The sequence below is a fragment of the Sphaerodactylus townsendi genome, linkage group LG03 (assembly GCF_021028975.2).
Source record: "Sphaerodactylus townsendi isolate TG3544 linkage group LG03, MPM_Stown_v2.3, whole genome shotgun sequence".
NCBI classification, from domain to species: Eukaryota; Metazoa; Chordata; class Lepidosauria; order Squamata; family Sphaerodactylidae; genus Sphaerodactylus; species Sphaerodactylus townsendi.
In genome coordinates this window covers 142,439,059-142,460,112 of record NC_059427.1, presented here as the reverse complement: position 1 = coordinate 142,460,112, position 21,054 = coordinate 142,439,059, and the positions used below count along the sequence as shown (strand labels likewise).

Below are 21,054 nucleotides of genomic sequence, written 5' to 3'. Positions count from 1 at the left end.
GGCTTCTACGTACTTGCAACTTTCTAAGGCCGTGGTGGCGAACCTTTGGCACTCCAGATGTTATGGACTACAATTCCCATCAGCCCCTTCCAGCATGGCCAATTGGCCATGCTGGAAGGGGCTGATGGGAATTGTAGTCCATAACATCTGGAGTGCCAAAGGTTCGCCACCACTGCTATAGGCCCTCATACTTGGGGGAGAATGAGAGTCATGCATCAGGAAAATGGCAGAGGCGAAAGGGGTTAACCCCCAACCAAACTGGGCCACAGACTATAACTGTGAATACTCTTTTCTATGGCTTTAGATTTTTCCTAAGAGGGAGATGACAAACTTTGACACTCTATGACAGATTGTCCTTAAACTGAAGAAGAAGAAGAAGAGTTTGGATTTATATCCCCCCTTTCTCTCCTGCAGGAGACTCAAAGGGGCTGACAATCTCCTTGCCCTTCCCCTCTCACAACAAACACCCTGTGAGGTGGGTGGGGCTGAGAGAGCTCCATAGAGCTGTGACTAGCCCAAGGTCACCCAGCTGGCGTGTGTGGGAGTGCACAGGCTACTCTGAATTCCCCAGATAAGCCTCCACAGCTCAGGCGGCAGAGCAGGGAATCAAACCTGGTTCCTCCAGATTAGATACATGAGCTCTTAACCTCCTACGCCACTGCTGCTCCTACTGGCACATAACACCAGGTTAGCTTCAAAGGTTGATTCCACTTCCAGGTTTTGCTCTACTTGGGAATCCAATTTTTAAAGGGGAGAGGGAGTACCCACGCAGCGCTGTGCCCTAACTGTGCTCAGGGCACTGTTTCCTGTCCTCAGTATGCTCTTTGCCAACATGCCTTGCAGCATTTGGCATTTAGAAGAAGAGTTTGGATTTATACCCCACCTTTCTCTCCTGTAAGGAGACTCAAAGGGGCTGACAATCTCCTTTCCCTCCCCCCACCCCCACAACAAACACCCTGCGAGGTGGGTGGGGCTGAGAGAGCTCCAAAGAGCTGTGACTAGCCCAAGGTCACCCAGCTGGCTTGTGCTGGAGTGGTCAAGCTAATCTGGTTCCCCAGATAGGCCTCCACAGCTCAGGTGGCAGAGTGGGGAATCAAACCCGGTTCTCCAGATTAGAGTCCACCTGATCTTAACCACTACGCCACTTACTAATTAATATTCTGTTTTCCTTCCCAATGGGGACCCAAAGCAGCTCATGTTCTTCCCTTCCATTTTATCCTCACAACAACCCTACGAGGTAGGTTAGACTGAGAATGTGCAACTGGCCCAAGTCGCCCAGCAATGTTCCATGGCCGAGCAAACCCTGCGTCTCCCAGATCCATTTAAACCACTACACCACACCACCCTGGCTCATGACAGTACAGAGGGCCTACGTTTCTTCCTCGATGGGGTGGGCAGTAGATTATTTTCCCACAGAAAACATGCCTTATGGAACGTGACCTCTCACGGAGGCCTCAGAAGGGGACGGGAAACAGCACGGCGGAAACCCTTCGTTCTCCCAAACTGAGCTGGTGATGACTGGACAGGACTCCCTGGAAACCCACAACCCCTACAACCACACGACTGTTACCTGAGAGGGTGGCTTTGCATACAGTCGGCTGGCCGCCCACGGGAGACCTCCTGAAGGGCAAGGAGAGAGAAAACAATCCGAGGTCAGACTACTAGAGCGTTTCCCTCTCTGCGTGGGCCACGAAAGGTCAGTGCCTGCCCCCCCCCACCCCGCAAATAACTTCCCCAAGACAAGAAATCTGGCCTGCAAGTTCATAGATGCAAATAAAGGCCTTTCCCCAGGGGACAGAAATGCCAATGCTTTTAAGCACAGCTGCTGAGGTGGAACCTCCTGTTACAGGCCTTGCTTGGGAAGTAGGGTTTCTTTTCCTGCTTTCCCTCAGCCAGTGGCATATCGCTAATGGGGACATGGGTATTCCATGTCCCCAGGCGCACACTGTTTTGTCATGGGGGGGGGGGGGAAGGTGCCAGACACTGGCCAGGTCCTTGCACCTGGCCTCTCCCATGGCATGGCAACTCAGCTGGTGCCCAGCGGCTCCCCCCCCTGCCAAGATGTTCACCACAGGCACATGCCAGCTCCTGCCCCCCCCCCGGGTTATCTGGTTCCCCAGATAAGCTTCCACAGCTCAAGTGGCAGAGCGGGGAATCAAACCTGGTTCTCCAGATTAGAGTGCACCTGCTCTTAACCACTACACCACGCTGGCTCTCTAAATAAAAAAGGGTTTCGCAGGGGACTGGGAAACTAGGTGGAAACCTACCCTACGGCATCCCCTCCTGTGCTGTTTCAGCATCTGCGGCAGCAATACGGCAACTCCCGGCAAGCCCTCCCGTGTGGAAAGGGGCAGAATCAGTCACAAAGGAGAATTCTCTGGTTACGAAGCTGGTGAGCCCCGAGAGGAAGAAAATCCCTCTGGGTTCTGACAAGAGGGTGGGAAATTCCCGGAATCAGGAGCACGATAAAATTAACGCTCCCAGAATTTGTTTCTTGACGCTGCCAGTGGGGATCTTTCATCTCTAATTTGGATTCAAACCCTTTCGAACTGGATATGTCTGCACCGGGCAACCCACATAGAGGAAAGAGACACCGCCTTGCAGAATTCCAACTCTTCAAATAGGTTGGCTTCCTTTTTTGTCCTTTTTTGTCCAAAGGCTTCAGACCTTGGCTGCTGCGGGTTTTCTGGGCCGCCTGGCTATGGTCTGTTAACTTTTGCTCCTAATGGTAACGTGACGTGCCTCTGTAGGTGCCAGCCGCAGTGGTAGGAAAAACGTCAGGAGCAAAACTACCAGACCACGGCCACGCAGCCCAAAAAACTCCACAACAGCCGGTCGATTCCGGCCGTGAGATCCTTAGACCAGCATCTCCCCATTGGTAGGTCGTGCCCTGGCATTGGGTCACGGAAGCAAAATGCTGGGTCACTTGATGTCTGGGGCTGGGGCTGACCACCCCACCCCCGTCCTTACTCAGAAAGCATCTGGAGCCAAACCAGATGTCAAGATACAGCAGCTTTGGGGCTCCTCCCTGGCCAGCTGATCACCCAGAAAGGGGCCAGGCCCGGAGCCACAGCTCGCAGCAGACGCTGGTGCCGGTGCCGCATGGGAGGTGGGGATGGAAGCAGCCCCCCGCCGCCGCGTGCAGGTGAAGTCCGGCGTGGGGTTAGGCTCGCCCCTGCCAAGCCAGCATGGGCAGACGTATGGCGGGGTGATATTCAAATTTGTTTTATTTTACTAATGAATAGGCCATAAACATTTTAGAGGGTCACGGAGGAGAAGTATTAAAATAACCGGGCCATGGGGAAAAAAAGTTTGGGAAAGGCTGCCTTAGAAATACTCTTCAGCTTCTTTCTTTGGAGTTAATTTCATCCCAGGGAAGAGAATCGTGGCTAGGGACGCAAGCAAGAGGGTCATGTTCTCTTCTGACTGGGCTTCTTCCTAAGCATCTGACACACACACAACACCAAAAAGTCACTCTGTGGAGAGAGAGACCAGCACGGCCGGATCAATCCGTCTAACCCAGTATCCTGTTTCCAACACTGGCCAAGCAAACTGGGAAGCTTCTGACGAGGGCATGATATCCTCTTCTCTGCTGTTTGCCTCCCCCAAGCCCAGAACTTGTTCTCCAAGCTACACTGTCTCTGAACATGGAGGTTCCATTGCTCATCATGATTAAATGCTGCACAGGAATTCCCTCTTGGAAAGCGTGAAGGTTGAGAAAACAGCAGGGTTTCCCTCCTGCTTGCACTGAATTTCCAAACGATTCGTCCAACAAACCCGCTAGCTACCCACCACAGGCCAGGAGCAAGGAGAAGTAATAGATTTTTTTTTGGGGGGGGGGGGACGTCCCTGGTGCTGGTGGATACTTACTTACTGGATGCTGGTGTGGGCACATTTGCAAGGATGGAAAAATTACTACGCACACTTCTCAGACTCGCCAGGACCTGCCGGGAGGAAATGGAGAAAGACCAAATGAAGACGACCAGTCCGGGCTTCACAATAATGAAAAGTAGAGCAGCAATTGTGTCCAGATTCGACTGCCAGGAAGCACAGGTTGTAATGTGGGCTGCGGGAACCAAAAGGACATGTGCAACCAGAGAAAAACGTGGAAGGAGAGGGGACTGAATTCTGCCTCCCCACGTCCCAGGACAGAGGAGTACAGGGGCCTGCTTTGATTGTACACAAACTGCATGAAAAGCAAGAGAGGGAAGCCGTCTTGTGTGGTGGGCCATAGGATCGAACAACGCACCTGGCAAACCTCCCCAGTTTAATCTGGCAACAACAAAAGCAGCTGATGTCACAAGCCAGAGAACGATACACTACGCTGCAAGACAGTCATACTTTCCCCCCTGCCCTAACGATACACTACGCTGCAAGACAGTCATACTTTCCCCCCTGCCCTAACGGTACACTACGCTGCAAGACAGTCATACTGAGCCTTTTCAAAAGAGCCTTTTCAGTGGTAGCCCCACAATTAAGGTACAACCTCCACAGAGAGATGCGCTTGGCCTCCTTCTTTTGGGAGGCCATTGAAGATGGTTTTATTTAGGACGGCATTGGATAAAAAGCAGGTCAAAATTGTCCAGTCCAGGGCAAATATCTCTGGGAAGAATAAGACCCATGCTGCCCTGTTGTAAGTACCCTTCACCACCTGAAATATGCTGGAAACTGGGACATACCTGGGCAAACGGGGTCACTATCAGGTCTTCCGCATGGCTGTGAAAAACATAAACAACAGAGCATGAATTAGCTGGGCAGGACAGAGGGCAGACACTAAGGCCCTCCGCCAAAGCTCGAAACTGGCTACGTTTTTTGGCAAGACACTTGAGTCATGGATACAAAATAAATCTTGTAGGATTGTTTTTGCTGGGCAGTGAAGAGACATTGTTCTAACTCTGAAACCATCTGCACTTAAACAACAGATTGTTCTTCATCTGAGGTACAGAGCTTTGATATATACCCCCAAAATCTTGCAGGTGTCTAAGAGCCACTGGACTCAAATGTAGCTCTTCTACTGCAGACCAATATGGCTACCCACCTGGAGTGGTGGCACCTTAAGAACATAAGAACTAGCCTGCTGGATCAGACCAGAGTCCATCTAGTCCAGCATTCTGCTACTCACAGTGGCCCACCAGGTGCCTTTGGGAGCTCACGTGCAGGAGGTGAAAGCAATGGCCTTCTGCTGCTGTTGCTGCTGCTGCCCCAGCAACTCACTGGTCTGCTAAGGTGCTACTGGCATTTGACCCAACCTCAGATCAAGGAGAGGATCAAGATGGGTGAGCCATGGGTCAAGCTTCTCCCTCCCTTAAATCCCTGTCAAGCCCTTTTAAAAGCTGATCCAGGTTATGTGGCCATACCACCACCTCCTGTAGCAGCATAGATCCCAACTTCTCCTCCATAAATCTGTCCAGTGTATCTGTTGGTAATATCTGTGGACAGCATATTTCACATCACCACCAATCACACGTTGTATGAAGAAGTGTTTCCTTTTCCCATTGAAAATGCTGGGGGGAAGAATTAGGACTAATAAAAGGAAACACTTCTTCACGCAACGCGTGATTGGTGTTTGGAATATGCTGCCACAGGAGGTGGGGATGGCCACTAACCTGGATAGCTTTAAACCTGGATGGCCCCATTATGTGTGGGGTGCCGCAAGGAGCGATACTCTCCCCGATGCTTTTTAATATCTACATGCACCCCCTGGCGAGTCTAGTTCGGAGTTTTGGGCTGCGGTGTCACCAATACGCTGATGACACCCAGCTCTTGTTCACAATGGAGGGCAGCCCGACCTCGGCCCCTGATGCTCTCCAGCGTTGTCTTGATGCTGTGGCTGGTTGGTTGGAGTGCAAGTCGGCTGAAGTTGAATCCCACTAAGACGGAGGTCCTGTGGCTGGGCCGGGGGGAGTGTCCGGTGGCCTTTGGCCTGCCTACCCTTCTTGGCGAGACGTTAAAATTAACTTCGTCCGCCAAGAGCCTGGGGGTGACTCTGGATCCATCTCTATCATTGGTGGTCCAGGTCACCCAGACAGCCCTGCGGCAGCTTTTACCATCTACGGCGAGGCACGGCAACTGGCCCCGTGATCTCTCCCGTTCTGATCTGGCCACTGTGATCCATGCCACGGTCACCTCTAGATTAGACTACTGTAACTTCTAGCTCACAGCGGGCTTACCTTTGGCCATGATCTGGAAACTGAAAGCTTCGGTACAGAATGCTGCGCAGCCAGACTCCTTTCCGGAGCAACAGCAAGGGATCGGATTACTCCGGTCCTATGCCACCAACTGCACTGGCTGCCGAAGTGAGAGTACCCGGGTCATGTTTAAAGTTTTGGTTTTGACCTTTAAAGCCCATTCGGGCGCTCCTTTGGCCCTGTGCATATCTAAGGGACCCGTCTCTCCCTATATCGCCCTTCTAGGCCCCTCCGTTCATTGGAAGGCCCGGACCTACTGGTGATCCCTGGCCCCAGCAGGCGATCCGGCTGTAGCCTCTACAAGGGCCATTAGGGCTTTTACGGCCTCTGGCCCCCCCCTACCACAGGTGGAACAGGCTTCCAGGTGAGATCAGGGCCCTGCGGGATTTACAAAGTTTCCGCAGGGCCTGTAAAACGGACCTGTTCCGCCAGGCGTTTGGCCAGCCGGGATGATATCAACCGCAATAAAAAGCAAACATCTGGTCTCCCGTGGGTTCATAAAAGGGGGAATAGAATAGCTGAAGCCATCTCTAGTTTAATATTTTATGTATTTTAATTAACCTATATATATATATGATGTTTTAAATTTTTATTTGTTGGAAACCGCCCTGAGCCTTCGGGGAGGGCGGTATACAAATACAATACAATAAATAAATAAATAAATAAAAGGGGCTTGGACAGATTTATGGAGGGGAAGTCGATCACTGGCTCCCAACCTTGATCCTCCTTGATCTCAGATTGCAGATGCCTTAGCAGACCAGGTGCTCAGGAGCAGAAGGCCATTGCTTTCACATCCTGCATCTCAGCTCCCAAAGGCACCTGGTGGGCCACTGGGAGTAGCAGAGAGCTGGACTAGATGGACTCTGGTCTGATCCAGCTGGCTTGTTCGCTTGTTCTTATGTTCTTAAGTTCCTAATGACAACCCAGTCTGTGGACTCCACTGGTCCCTCCCCCTTTTACGGAATGGGGAGGCTGAATCCTGGTTGGTGAGGAGAGGTTCATGGGTGGAGCCTCTGGCATGCAGGAGGCCCCTGGTTCAATCCCTGGCAACTCCAGCTAAAAGGACCAGCTGATAGGTGATGTGAAATACCTCTACTTGAGACCCTGCAGGACTGCTGCCGGTCAGAGTAGACAATACTAAGGTTGACAGATGGTCTGACTCTGTATAAGGCAGTTTCATGTGTTGTCATGTATGAGTGATGCCTCAGAGGAGGGGCTTAGCGGCAGAGCATCGGCGTGGCAGAAGGCTCAACCCCCGGCAACTCCAGCTAAAAGGACCAGGCCGTAAGTGATGCGAAAGACCTCGGCCGACGACCCCAGGGAGATGCTGCCAGTCAGAGCAGACAGTGCTGAGCCTGAGGACTGAAGGTCTGACTCAGGACACAGCAGTTTTGTGCGTTCCTGTCTGTTCCTTAATGCGCCTCTGTTAGTTTTTATGCAGGATTTCTTCCACAGCAACTGCTTGCCAGCATCATGGGGTGTGTGTGTGAGCGTGCGTGCGTGCGTGCAGTGGCGTAGCTACAATGGGGACATCCGGGGACATTATCCCAGGTGCCACCATTGCAGGTTACATGGGGACGCAAAATGGCCCCCCACATAGCCACGTCCCCCTGCTGGACCGGGCACGAGTGCCTCAGAAGCCCAGACTACACACTGGTTCTATATGTTAATAAAGGTTGTTTTTTAGCAGGCATGGGGGGTGGTGCAGCAGACAGGCCTGGGAGCCATTTTGCCCCAGGCTCTGGTTCTGGAACCCCCTGTTCCTTTCTTAAATTGTGCCTCCATCCCTCCTTGTTTCCACCCGTTCCTTCCAAGGATGGAGAGGAACTCACGCTTCACTGGCGACGGAGGAGTTGCGGGACATCGTTTTGGGCGACATGTCGTAGTCGCTGTCCGAACGGTACAGGAAGGATTCGCGTCTCTGGCTCTGCGGAAAGCTGGGGTGAAGCACCAGGCCTGGGCTGGCCTGGGAATCCAGCGGGCTGCGTCCAGGAGAGGGGCCATTCTCCACATCGAAGCTGGACAGAGAGAAAAAAAAGAGAAGAGTCAAGGAGGAAAGAACTCTCCATCCTGGAATCTCCCAGCATGGAACATCCAGCCCAGAATCTAGCAATAAATAAGATAAAATAGTATCCTCTGTTTACTTCCAAACTCCATTTTGTTCCTCTGAAGAACCAACAGCTGGTTATAAAAGGTCAGAATTAAAAGGCATAGCCTGGATAAAGGCCCGATTATCCTTTTTCACCTTAAATTTTTTAGCTTCCTTCCTTCCTTCCTTCCTTCCTTCCTTCCTTCCTTCCTTCCTTCCTTCCTTCCTTCCTTCCTTCCTTCCTTCCTTCCTTCCTTCCTTCCTTCCTTCCTTCCTTCCTTCCTTCCTTCCTTCCTTCCTTCCTTCCTTCCTTCCTTCCATTCATTCATTTATACTCCCAAAGCAGCTTACATTCTTCTCCGCTACTCCATTTAACCCTCACAACAACCCTGTAAGGTAGGCCAGGCCGAGAGTGTGAGACTAGTCCAAGGCCACCCAGAAAGTTTCCATGCCAGAGAGGGGACTACAGCAAGATGCTGATCCTCAAGACCACGCAGAACAGCAACACCTGCCCTGATATTATTCTTCCACTTCATTTATTGTGAGCCCGCAAACTTCAGACTCGGAGAAAGAACTTGGATCTTTGATGGAAACATTGCAGGTCGTCGGCAATTTTGGGAACACGGACACCCCCCACCCCCCCTTCTCCTTGCGTGGCGGGGTCGCACATTGGCTAACCTGGACACCTGGACACCCTGCCGAAACTGCACACCTTTGGGAACAAATGTCAAATATTTGTGAGTGATGGACATCTCACCAGCCCTAAAATTCTTTCTCGCTGTAGTAGTTTCCACTGAGGTCTTCACACCCCCTGCTGGACTTCATACCACACTGCACTTTTCAAAAACATGTTGAAAGTGACATTTATTTTTAAAAAAACAAGATTATCAGTCTCACCCTAAATGACTTGGTGTTTACGTTAGCGAGCGGCCATGTTGTCCATGTATCGGACATATGAATGGCCTAACCCTTTGGTTTGGCAGAGCCCTTCGGGGATGGGCGGTTTAAAATCTAATGAATGAATAAATAAATAAATAAATAAATAAAATAACATCCAGCCTCCATAAATCTGTCCAAGCCCCTTTTGAAGATATCCAGGTTAGTGGCCATCACCACCTCCTGTGGCAGCATCTTCCAAACACCAATCACACGTTGTGTGAAGAAGTGTTTCCTTTTATTAGTCCTAATTCCCCCCGCTCCCCCCAGCATTTTCAATGTATGCCCCCTGGTTTTAGTATTGTGACAAAGAGAGAAAGATTTCTCTCTGTCGACATTTTCTACCCCATGCATAATTTTATAGACTTCAATCTCCTCTCCAAATTGAAGGGTCCCAAATGCTGCAGCCTCTCCTCAAAAGGAAGGTGCTCCAGTCCCTCAATCATCCTTGTTGCCCTTCGCTGCATTTTTTCTATCTCCTCAATATCCTTTTTGAGATGTGGTGACTAGAACTGGACACAGTACTCCAAGTGCGGTTGCACCACTGCTTTATATAAGGGCATGACAATCTTTGCAGTTTTATTATCAATTCCGGGTTTGATTCCCCACTCTGTCACTTGAGCTGTGGAGGCTTATCTGGGGAACCAGATTAGCTTGTGCACTCCCACACATGCCAGCTGGGTGACCTTGGGCTATTCACAGTTCTCTCTGTCGACATTTTCTACCCCATGCATAATTTTATAGACTTCAATCTCCTCTCCAAATTGAAGGGTCCCAAACGCTGCAGCCTCTCCTCAAAAGGAAGGTGCTCCAGTCCCTCAATCATCCTCGTTGCCCTTCTCTGCACTTTTTCTATCTCTTCGATATCCTTTTTGAGATGTGGCGACCAGAACTGAACACAGTACTCCAAGTGCGGTCGCACCACGGCTTTATATAAGGGTATGACAATCTTTGCAGTTTTATTATCAACTCCTTTCCTAATTATCCCCAGCATAGAGTTTGCCTTTTTCACAGCTGCCATGCATTGAGTCGACATTCCCATGGAACTATCAACTAAGATGCCCAAATCCCTTTCCTGGTCTGCGACTGATAGCACTGACCCCTGTAGCATGTATGTGAAGTTTGGATTTTTTGCATCACTTTACATTTTGCTACATCAGTTGCCCGGGAGAGAATGGCAGCTTTGGAGGGTAGTATATCCCCTGGAGTCCTTCCCTGCCTCAAACCCAACCCTTCGATCTCTAACCCTACAGTCACTCATCACTTTAACGTGATTTTTGCCCCTAGAATCTGGCAAAAGGGCCCACGGCCTCTGTATGCACGTTGCCTGCAGTCACAGTGTAGCTTCTGCAGAGTCATAGAATCATAGAGCTGGAAGGGGCAATAGAGACCCATCTGGGTAGGATTTGAACCCAGATGGGGTGCAGAGAGCCCATGGAACAACTACAACATACTAGGGTGTTGTGGGTTCTCCGGGTTGTATGGCCGTGTTCCAGTAGCATTTTCTCATGATGTTTATAACATGCGTATAACATACTGCAGCTCAACTACTCCAAGTGAAACACCCTTCAAAGAGAAGCGGAACTTCAAGAAAACCCAAACGGATCGAAACCACATCTGCAAGTGGTCATTTGAAGATGGAAAGAATCCCCCCCCCCCCGTTCCCACTGAGAGGTGGCCGACGGAGGGGGGTGAGGACAGAAAGATTCTCAATCGCTGACAGCAGGCATGCTTTCCAGCCCGAGGGGCCAACGCCCGTCCCTCCAGCGACAACGCTTGGAGCCAAAATATTTTCCGCAGCTGTGGGTACGATCTGCTGCTCTGAAACGCAAAGCTGCAAAGACGCCCGCAGAACTAGACCAGAGCCCCAACGGAATAGCTGCAAACGCCTCCCTCGGGGCCTGGGATTGGAGGAATTCACGTCATCGGACGCGCCTCGGCAGCACGGCCGGCACAAGGATGCCAACTTGGCCTTGAGAAAGTCCTGGAGATTTGGGGGGTGGGTCTAAGGACCTTAGCTGGTTGTAATGCTAAATAGAGTCCACCCTCCACAGCACAGGTGTCAAACTCGCGGCCCTCCAGATGTTATGGACTACAGTTCCCATCATCCCCTGCCAGCATGCTGGCAGGGGATGATGGGAGCTGTAGTCCATAACATCTGGAGGGCCACTTCTCCGGGGGAATTGGTGCCTGTAGTCTGCATATCTGTTTTAGTTCCAAGAGGTTTTCAAGCTCCGTCTGAACGCTGACAGCCCGAGCGGGCTGGTTTGCCCAGGCAGGGGTCTGTTGTCAACAGCTGGGCAGACCTCGTCCTCTCAGAGAGGCGGTTGCTCGCGCACCCGGCCTCCCCAGGTTCAGCAGGTTCGAATGCCAGAAAGAGAACCCCTCTTATCTACTCATCTTCCCCACAGTCACGCATCAGGCGACGTTGTGAACACAGATCCGAACCCAACACTTCAAGTTTCCTGAACGCAAGGCCTTGAATTAGCTTTATTTCAAATTTAAACGGTATAACAACCTGTTCCAAAAAAAACGCAGGAACCGCTGCATAAAATGGAGGGGGAGGGAGTCACCTGGTAAAAACACGGAACTCATTTTGCCCCCACCACCCCCCCGTCGTTGTGATTGAGGGCATTTGACACACACACACCCCGTCCCCGTCCCCATGGGCCAGCCAGACCGAAACTCCTTATGCAACAGAATTCTCCCTCTGGGCTGACGGATAACAGCCAAAGCACGTGCAACAAAGTCTTTAAAGGATTGACTCTTGGACTGGTAAGGCACAGGGCGGCCCTTCGCATTTCCTCGACTTAACTTCACAGGTTGAGAAACTGAGGCACAAGAAGAGAAGCACACGTGAGTTGAAGCTAGGGGTTCAAATCCTACCCTAGTTAGGAATGCAGTCAGGCATCTGTTGAGCAGGGGTGGAAAGTGCCTTCACGCTGGAGTCGGCTTTTTTGGGGGGACCCTGCAGGGTTTTCTAGGCAGGAGATGTTTACGAGGTGGTTTGCCATCTGCATAACAACTCTGCCTCTGCATAGCAATAAATAAATACTCACCAGGGGCAACCCTACTGGGTATCCAAGATTATTATTATTATTATTATTATTATTATTATTATTATTATTGGTTGGGTTTATATACCGCCCTCCCCCGGAGGGCTCAGGGCGGTGAACAAATATAAAATAGAGCACATGTATCAAATTAAAATTCAATAAATATCAGTTAATAGGCTCTAATAGAATAAACCCCACCCCATTAAAATGCAGCATTATTAATTCAACATAGAAGATGGCAACTACTAACCATTCCCTTAAAACCAGAAGGAAGGGGTGGCAAACTCCGCTTGATGTTGTAAGAGAGGAGGGGGGCCCATCAGCGGCTAATAATAATAATAATAATAATAATAATAATAATAATAATAATAATAATAATAATAATGTTATTATTATTATATTGATACAAAAACAGTTATACACAGCAAACAAGATCGTTATGCTGGATTTTGCATTACAGCACACGTCTGGCACTTCCCTATTATTATTATTATTATTATTATTATTATTATTATTATTATTATTATTATTATTATTATTATTATTATTATAAACATAACAACACAGCACAAGTGTCTGGAATTCATCTCTGAATATCGAGTCCTTCCCAAGGACCTAGGATATTAAATTATTTAAATAGAAGATATGTACAGTTCCTAGAAGTGCTACTTTCTACAGCTTATGTGGACTAATGTTCTGTCCAAGTTTAGGCTTTCCAGATGTTTTTCAAGATTTCTTGGGATTCCTCCTAGAGCACCGACTACTAATTGGGATTACTGTTGTTCTTTTACCACAATGGATTTCAACTTCAATTTGTAGGTCCTTGTATTTTGTGATCTTTTCCAGCTCTTTGTCCTCTACCCTGCTGTCAACTGGCACAGCAACATCGATGATCCAAAAATGTTTTTTCTCTACCACTGTTATGTCTGGGGTGTTGTGTGCCAGGTGTCTGTCTGTCTATTCTAAAGTCCCAGAGTATTTTTGCTTCTTCATTTTCTGTGGTCTTCTCTGGCTTGTGCTCGTACCAGGTCTTGCTACAGGGCAGGCTGTACTTTTTGCAAAGGTTCCAGTGCACCATTGCTGCTAGCCTATTGTGACGTTCGAGATAGTCAGTTTGGGCTATTTTCTTACAGCTATTTTCTTATATTATTATTATTATTATTATTATTATTATTATTATTATTATTATTATTATTATTATACCGCCCTCCCCCTAAGGGCTCAGGGCGGTGAACAACAGTTTAAAACATACATCAAACCATAATTTAATACATCAGTATGTATAATACAAGAACCCATAAAAATGCAGATGGCGTCTAGCTGCACTCCCCTCCCCCACCCCCTGTGCCCACGGGAAGGCAGATGGAAAGGCAGATGTATTATAACATGGGCAATCCAGGTCAGGGCAGAGACAAACAGATGTGGTTTGCCACAGTATACCTTGGACTTCCATGGTGGTCTCTCATCCAAGGACTAGCCAAGGCCAACCCTGCTTAGCTTTCCAGATCAGAGGAGACTGGGCTAGTGTCGGCCATCTTGGTCAGGGCAAGAGAGGTGGTCTGCCGTTTCCTGCTTCTATGCAGCAACCCTAGACTTCCTTGGTGGTCTACCATCCAACTCATAACCAGGGCCAACTCTGCTTAGCTTCCAAAATCTGATAAATTCTAGTGAAATGGGAGCAGAGGAATCATTGGAGAGTAGCCACTGGGCAGCAACAGTGGAAGGTGACCCTGGTGGAGGACGTTTCATAGAAAATGGCAGCACCACATCAGCTAACCCTGGTTAGTACTGTGCAGAAGAAGGCAGCGGTGAAACACTTCTGGCCAACTTTCCCCACAAAAACCCTATGATGAGACAACCCAAACCAAAAGAAAATATAGTTGGACAGGATCCCCCAGGTTCAATGGCACCTAGTCCACTTCTGGGAAAGAGCAAAGAACAACGATGAGGACCACTATTCTGAACGACACAACTGGATTCAATCTGGAAGGGAGTCCAGTGGTTGACACGGACGGATGCAAAAGGAAAGTCCCGAGCTGTTCAATGCATATAAAAGCAACATGGAACGTGAGAACAATCAACATGAGATAGATGGACTCCGTCATGGAAGCCACGGCCTTTGGTTTGCAAGACCTGTTATCAGCGGCATAGCTTCCATGGGGCGGGGTGGGGACAAATGCCCCAGGCGGGTTCCTGTTCAGTCACGTGGGGGGTGGAAAATTCCCCCCACCCCCCTTCTCCTGCTCACATCTGGCCGAAGGACGATTCCGCACTTGAGTTATCGACCTAAGTTGGAGCTGCGTTCGACCTAAGTGCTCCGCACAACCACTGGGATCAACATGGTTTTGTACCAGCTTCGCCCCGTGTGATGGTCAAATTTCCGACTCCAGTTGGGAACTACTACTTTTTCAGGGAACCACGCTCGAACTCAGCTTGATTCCAGTAAAGTGCGGAATCTCTGGGGCCAGGAGTCCCCCATTCAGCCAATCACAGCTGAGTGTTTCGGGAATGCGTACAGCTGGCTAATCAAAAAACGCCACCTTTGTCCCTCCATTCCTGCGGCAGTTTTTTTATAACGTGTGTGGGGATAGACGGAACATGGCCGTAGAACAGTAGCCAATCGGAACAAAGCGGCGAAGAGGCACAGGATGATCCCGCCCTCCGAGCTGGGATCAAGCTGGTTGCAGTGGGGAACAACAATGGATTCGACCTAGGTCACTACCCTTCTCAGGGAACTGGGTCGAACCTATTTTACTCATGTGCAGAATCGCCCAAAGTAGACAGTTCTAACAGCCCAGCAGGACACCGCAAATGTAATGTAAGTATGTGGCTTTTTCACTGCTCACCCCAGTCAGTCACAATAGCTCAGAGGATGTTCAGAAACAGAAAAAAACACAATTACACAACTATAATATTAATAACCCACACAAAATCTCAACATCCACCATCCATCCTAATACAGCTAACAGTTGTTAGAATCACAGTTATTACTTCAGATGTTGAAAACTCAACTGGCCCTTTCATTGCAGGGGTTACACACTTCATCCCACTGCTGCGGTGGAGTACGTTTCGGTCACTCCCTGCCAGTAAGGTTTTGAGATTCTTCCACTTGGAGAACAGTTTTTTTATCAACCACCCCAGCTTCCAGTAAATCCAAGCATGCCCGTACTTCCCTGATGTGTAGCATTTTGTGCGCCCGAAGCCCTGTTTGCAAGCCAGCCTTACCACCACCACAGCCTTACCACCCATATGTCCCTACACGGCCTCTACGTTCGTTAGAGGCCAATTTACTGGTGGTCCCTGGCCCCTCGATGATGTGGCTGGCCTCTACCCGGGCCAGGGCTTTTACAGCACTGGCCCCTGCCTGGTGGAACACGCTACCACCAACTATCCGGGCCCTGCGGGATCTTGGAGAGTTCCGCAGGGCCTGTAAGACCGAATTAGTTGCAAGGCGTTTGGAGGGGCCCGGCCGCTGAGTGCACCCCTCCCTTTTCCCCCCTCCTTTTCACCCCATTCTGGGTTCTCCCGCTTCTCTGTTTCATTTTCCAGGGTGGATCTATGAAGTTCTGTTTTTACGATTGGATGCCAATATAACATTATTGATTGCTGTTTTAATGGGGTTTTATTGTAACTATTGTTTTATTGTGTTGTTCACTGCCCAGAGCCCTTCGGGGGAGGGGCGGTATATAAAACCAATTATAAATAAATAAATAAATAAATAAATAAATAAATAAATAAATAAATAAATAAATATCACAACAATGAATCGGGGCAAAGATGCGTGACTGCCTGTGTTTCTGCTGCCCTGCGTGGAAGGCCTTGGCTGAGACCTATCATGGCACCAAAGGAACTGTAGGGATGAGCCGCTGATCCAGCAGCACCGTAGGTAGAGCGCTGGAATGCCAGCCCAACTACGATCTTCTGGTCGCACCTGCTCCCCTTCCCCCCACCCCCTGGTGAGTCACAGGTCATGAACTACCTAGCTCACAACCACCAGGTGTCCCAGACAAAGGGACAATGGGCCCTTGCCCCCAGGTGCGGATTAGACCCGGACGCGGGCACTTCCTCCTGCACGTAGCAGCCCGATGAGATCATGCATCACATGATGATCTCTCGGTCTCCCGCTCTCCCGGTTTCCCCCCCGGTCCACCCTTCTACACGCCCCCACTAGAACCCTAATAAAAGGTGTCAGAAACTAGCATGCAGCAGAGTTGCCAGGACCACGGACCCCCGCGCTCCCGCTGCTGGCTCTCTCCACCAGATGATATCTCCGCGTCTCGTCTCGTTCTTGCGCTGACTTCGCGGGCACGACTACAGGAACATAAGGCTCGAGATAGTTTGCGGGATAGTATCTGGGAGATATCGGACACCGGGGCAGCTTCAATAAAAGGAAATTCCCTCTGGCAACAAAGCAAGCATAGACAGCGACACAGAGTCATGCTGGACTATCTGTGGCCACCTCTGTCTTCAGTTACAACTGGGTGTGGCGACTCCTCGGGAAGAACTGTGGTGTTTGGAGGCTCTTGTGCCGCCGGGTTCATTTGAGGCCAGGCCAACCAAGCCGACGTCACCAGGGCTGCCCAAGAGGGCTGAGAGGCGCCCGTCAACCGCTCGAAACAAGGAGGAAAAGAAGGTGACTGCTTTAAACAGTCTGTCGAAAATAAAGCTTTAGCCCCCCTCCCCCCGATATGTGGAGAAAACGGTCTGCTGATTGAAAAACCCCAAATATGGAGAGAAAGCTGCCTGCTCTTTGAAATCTCACCCGGACGAGATCTTTGGAATGGATTTTCCAAGGATTGGGAATAAAAGTATGGATGGGAATGCTAGAAGGACTCCTCGTTTTCTTGGATCTCGTGTCACTTCAGTACCTACCAAAGGACCCCCGTGCCTGTGTGCAGGGAGAGGAGCAAAACCTAGGCCAGGGGTAGGGAACCTGTGGCTCGAGAGCCACATGCGGCTCTTCTGCCCTTCACTGCGGCTCCACGAGCCGAGCTGCCGGCTTCATCCTTGCCCGCCCTGCAGGCAGCAGGGCGGGCACACCAATTGCCTGTGGCCGGCTGGGCAGTGCCGTGGGCTTCCCCTCTCGCCCACCCCGTTCGAGCAGGGCGGGTGCTTTCCCGGCGGCCGGCAAGGCCAAGCCGCTGGCCCCATCCTTTCCCGCCCTGCATGCAGCAGGGTGGGCGCATCCATGCGCTTCTCAGAATGAGTGGAGTAAAAGGTAAAAAAACCCAATCTATACAGTGTTATCTTTATTTTAAATGTCAAAAATTATTTGCGGCTCCAAGTGTTTTCTTTTCCTGTGGAAAACGGGTCCAAATGGCTCTTTGAGTGTTAAAGGTTCCCTACCCCTGACCTAGGCAGTGTGCTTTCATGGGGTGAGAAATTCATGAACGCAAGAAGAAGAGTTTGGATTTATACCCCACTCAAGGTGGCATACAAACTCCTTCCCTTCCTCTCCCTGCAACAGGCGCCTTGTGAGGTCGGTGGGGCTGAGAGACTTCTGAGAGAACTGGGACTGGCCAAGGTCACCCAGCAGGATTGTGGAAGTGCACAAACACATATGGTTCAACAGATAAGCCTCTGCCACTCAGGCGGAGGAGTGGGGAATCAAACCCAGTTCCCCAGATTAGAATCCACCTGCTCTTAACCACTACACCACGCTGGCTCCCAAGGTCAGCAATGTCTGCTCAGCCTGGCAGCTGCTCTCCAGAGACTCAAGCAGAGGCCTTTGTTATTGCCGTGCTTTCAACTGGGGACGCCAGGGATCGAACCTGGCACCTTCTGTGTGCCAGGCAGATGCTTTTGCCACTGAGCCACAGTCCCTCCTATCTGCTGCTGCTGTTGCTGTTACTACAATGTTGAAAGAACTCATGAATACAAGAAGACTCCTTCCACTGAATAAGACCACTGGCCCACTGAGGTCAGAATTTTCTACTCAGACTGGCAGTGGTTTTCCATATCCCCTAATGCCACGTCCTTTAAGCTGGTATTAGTGGGCGCTGAACCAAGCAAAGGCTCCAATAAGACACGTGAAGTTACGTCACACTGAATTCAGGCCAATGAGGATTCATCCAAAGTCACAAGTGGCGTAGGAGCAGCTTGGTGAGAGTGATGCAGGGTTAGAGCACCGTGTATCTGATCTGGAGGGAACCCGGGTTTTGATTCCCAGCTTTGCAACGCCTGAGCTGTGGGGAGCTTATCTGGGGGGATTCAGATTAGCCTGTGCACTCTACACACGCCAGCTGGGTGACCTGGGGCTAGTCACAGCTTCTCGGAGCTCTCTCAGCCCCACCTACCTCACAGGGTGTTTGTTGTGAGGGGGGAAGGGCAAGGAGATTGTCAGCCCCTTTGAGTCTCCTGCAGGAGAGAAAGGGGGGATACAAATCCAAACTCTTCTTCTTCTTCTAAGTAGATTGGCAGGGGCTCTCCAATATCTTAGGCAGATCACTCCCTGGTCTTTTATATCACCCACTACTCCTCTGTAACTGGAGATGCCAGGGCTTGAACCTGGCACCTTCTGCATGCGAAACTGATACTCCACCACAGAGTCACAGCTCCTCCCTTGCTTGGAGAAGAAGAGTTTTTGGATTTATATCCCCCCGTTCTTTCCTGTAAGGAGACTAAAAGGGGCCTTTCCCTTCCCCCACAACAAACCCTGTGAGGTGGATGGGGCTGAGAGAGTTCAAAGAGAACTGTGACTAGCCCAAGGTCACCCAGCTGGCATGTGTTGGAATGAACAAGCTAATCTGGTCCCCCAGATAAGCCTCCACAGCTCAACTGACAGAGCGGGGAATTAAACCCGGTTCTCCAGATTAGAGTGCACCTGCTCCTAACCACTACACCTTGCTGAGCATCCCATATAGATTTATGGAGGCTGGAGGCTTCCTGGGGACCAGGGGCTGTGCCCACACACGGTTGCCGAGAAGGAGGCAGAGTGTGGATGAAACTAAACCTCGAGAAACATGCGGGTGCCGCTGCTAGAGAGTCAGCTAATGAGTGTGGCAAAGCGAACCCCGGATTTCGTTTGCCAATACATTTCCCCGATCAGGGGCAGAAAGCAACTCCGCAGGGGATTGTAGCACGCCATACTCCTGGGCCGATTTCCACCCACATCAGTTAGCCAGCACCCCCGTGGCTAACTAATGAGAAAACAGCTCTCTTGGAGCGTTACAGCATATAAGAGGAAATAAGTTTGCGTCACTCGGCAGCGTGCCTGAAGGCGAGGACCAAACCCGACAGCCACTTGGCCGTGCAGAGGACGGGACAGCCTTTGCTAGAGCTCAGACGTCAGACGCCCGGGTGAGAGCCATATACTGAGAGTGAAAATGTACGAGATGAAACAATCAAGTTCAGGCTGCCTGCATGCGTGGAGCGTGTTGCTGCTGCGCCCCTGCGCCTAGCAAGCTGGGAGCGTCAGGGCCAAAGAAGAAGAGAAGAGTTTGGATTCATATCCCCACTTTCTCTCCTGTAAGGAGACTCAAGGTCGCCTACAAGCTCCTTTCCCTTCCTCTCCCCACAACAGACACCTTGTGAGGTGGGTGGGGCTGAGAGAGTCCTGAGAGAACTGAGACTGGCCGAAGGACTCCCAGCAGGAATGTAGGAGTGTGGAAACACATCTGGTTTACCAGATAAGCCTCTGTCTCTCAGGTGGAGGAGTGGGGAATCAAACCCGGTTCTTCAGATTAGAATCCACCTGCTCTGGACAAAACACATGCGTTCTACTAGAGCGAAGCCCGCTGGAGTTGTCAAACGGAATCCTACACATACCCATCTCAATTTATTTAGGTGAAAGTGCGCTATTCTAACCCTCATGGGCATCACAAAGGCCAAAGTGAAAAATATGTCTGGGCACACGCCAAGCGTTTTTAGGAAGTCGGCAGGGCTTTTGCCCACCAGAGCTTCTGATTGGCCACTGGAAATTGAGCAGGTAGATTTTCAGAAAGTTGCTTCATCAATAGCCGCAGCCACAGCATAAGCACCGGGCTGCTTCGTGCGTTTTAAAAAGCATCCTCTCAAACAGAGCTTCTGCAAGAAACGTTAAAGAGCTATGCGTGCCCTTCCTCCCTGACGTTTTGTGCTCGTCCCCACCATCTGCAGCAGCCGTTCAGTAGCAGCCCCCACCTCCCTGTCCCAGAATTTCAAAGGTTGGGGACCTGTCAGGGGGATTGTATCTGGTGATTGAGACGCATTCCTAACTCAATGTAACTGCTTCAAGATTTATGTATCTACCTTGCTGCAAGATATATGTAACCAGACTGCTATATGTCATCGCTTCTATTCTGGGGTCTTCTTTCCTTGATCTTTACTTTATGGCTTCACATACTGTGTAGATAACTAGGCTTTCCCCTGACATTTTAGTCTCATGGGAAACAGGGATGTTTCTGCTGTCCTGTGAGGCCAGGATGCCAGCTGTATCGTTGACTATATGTATCGTTGACCTCGGGGTGCCTTGGCTCCAACACTAACTGTTTCTCACACTCCTTGGGAAAAGGCAGGGGGGATTAACATTGGGATTAAACGGGTAGCAAAAACCAGGGCCCCCAGAACTGACTTTGTCCAGCTGGGTGCTTTGATACCTATCAATAAACGATACTGATCAACCCTACAGAGTCGGTTTGTTGCTTCAAGGTTCAAGACCAAACAGGACCCCTTAGAACAGTGGTAGTGAACCTTTGGCACTCCAGATGTTATGGACTACAATTCCCATCAGCCCCTTCCAGCAAGGCCAATTGGCCAAAAGGTTCGCCACCACGGCCTTAGAAAGTTGCAAGTACGTAGAAGCCCA

At 50.2% G+C, this 21,054-nt stretch overlaps 1 protein-coding gene across 1 annotated transcript in view; it reads right to left on the bottom strand.

Annotated features, from left to right (window-relative positions):
• Nucleotides 1-21,054, bottom strand: part of LOC125427881 (cAMP-specific 3',5'-cyclic phosphodiesterase 4A-like) — a 339,670-nt gene that overhangs the window by 75,093 nt on the left and 243,523 nt on the right. The window contains 4 exon segments of the mRNA XM_048487443.1: nucleotides 1,545-1,620; nucleotides 3,871-3,944; nucleotides 4,680-4,716; nucleotides 8,021-8,206. Coding sequence (XP_048343400.1) covers nucleotides 1,545-1,620; nucleotides 3,871-3,944; nucleotides 4,680-4,716; nucleotides 8,021-8,206 — 373 coding nt within the window.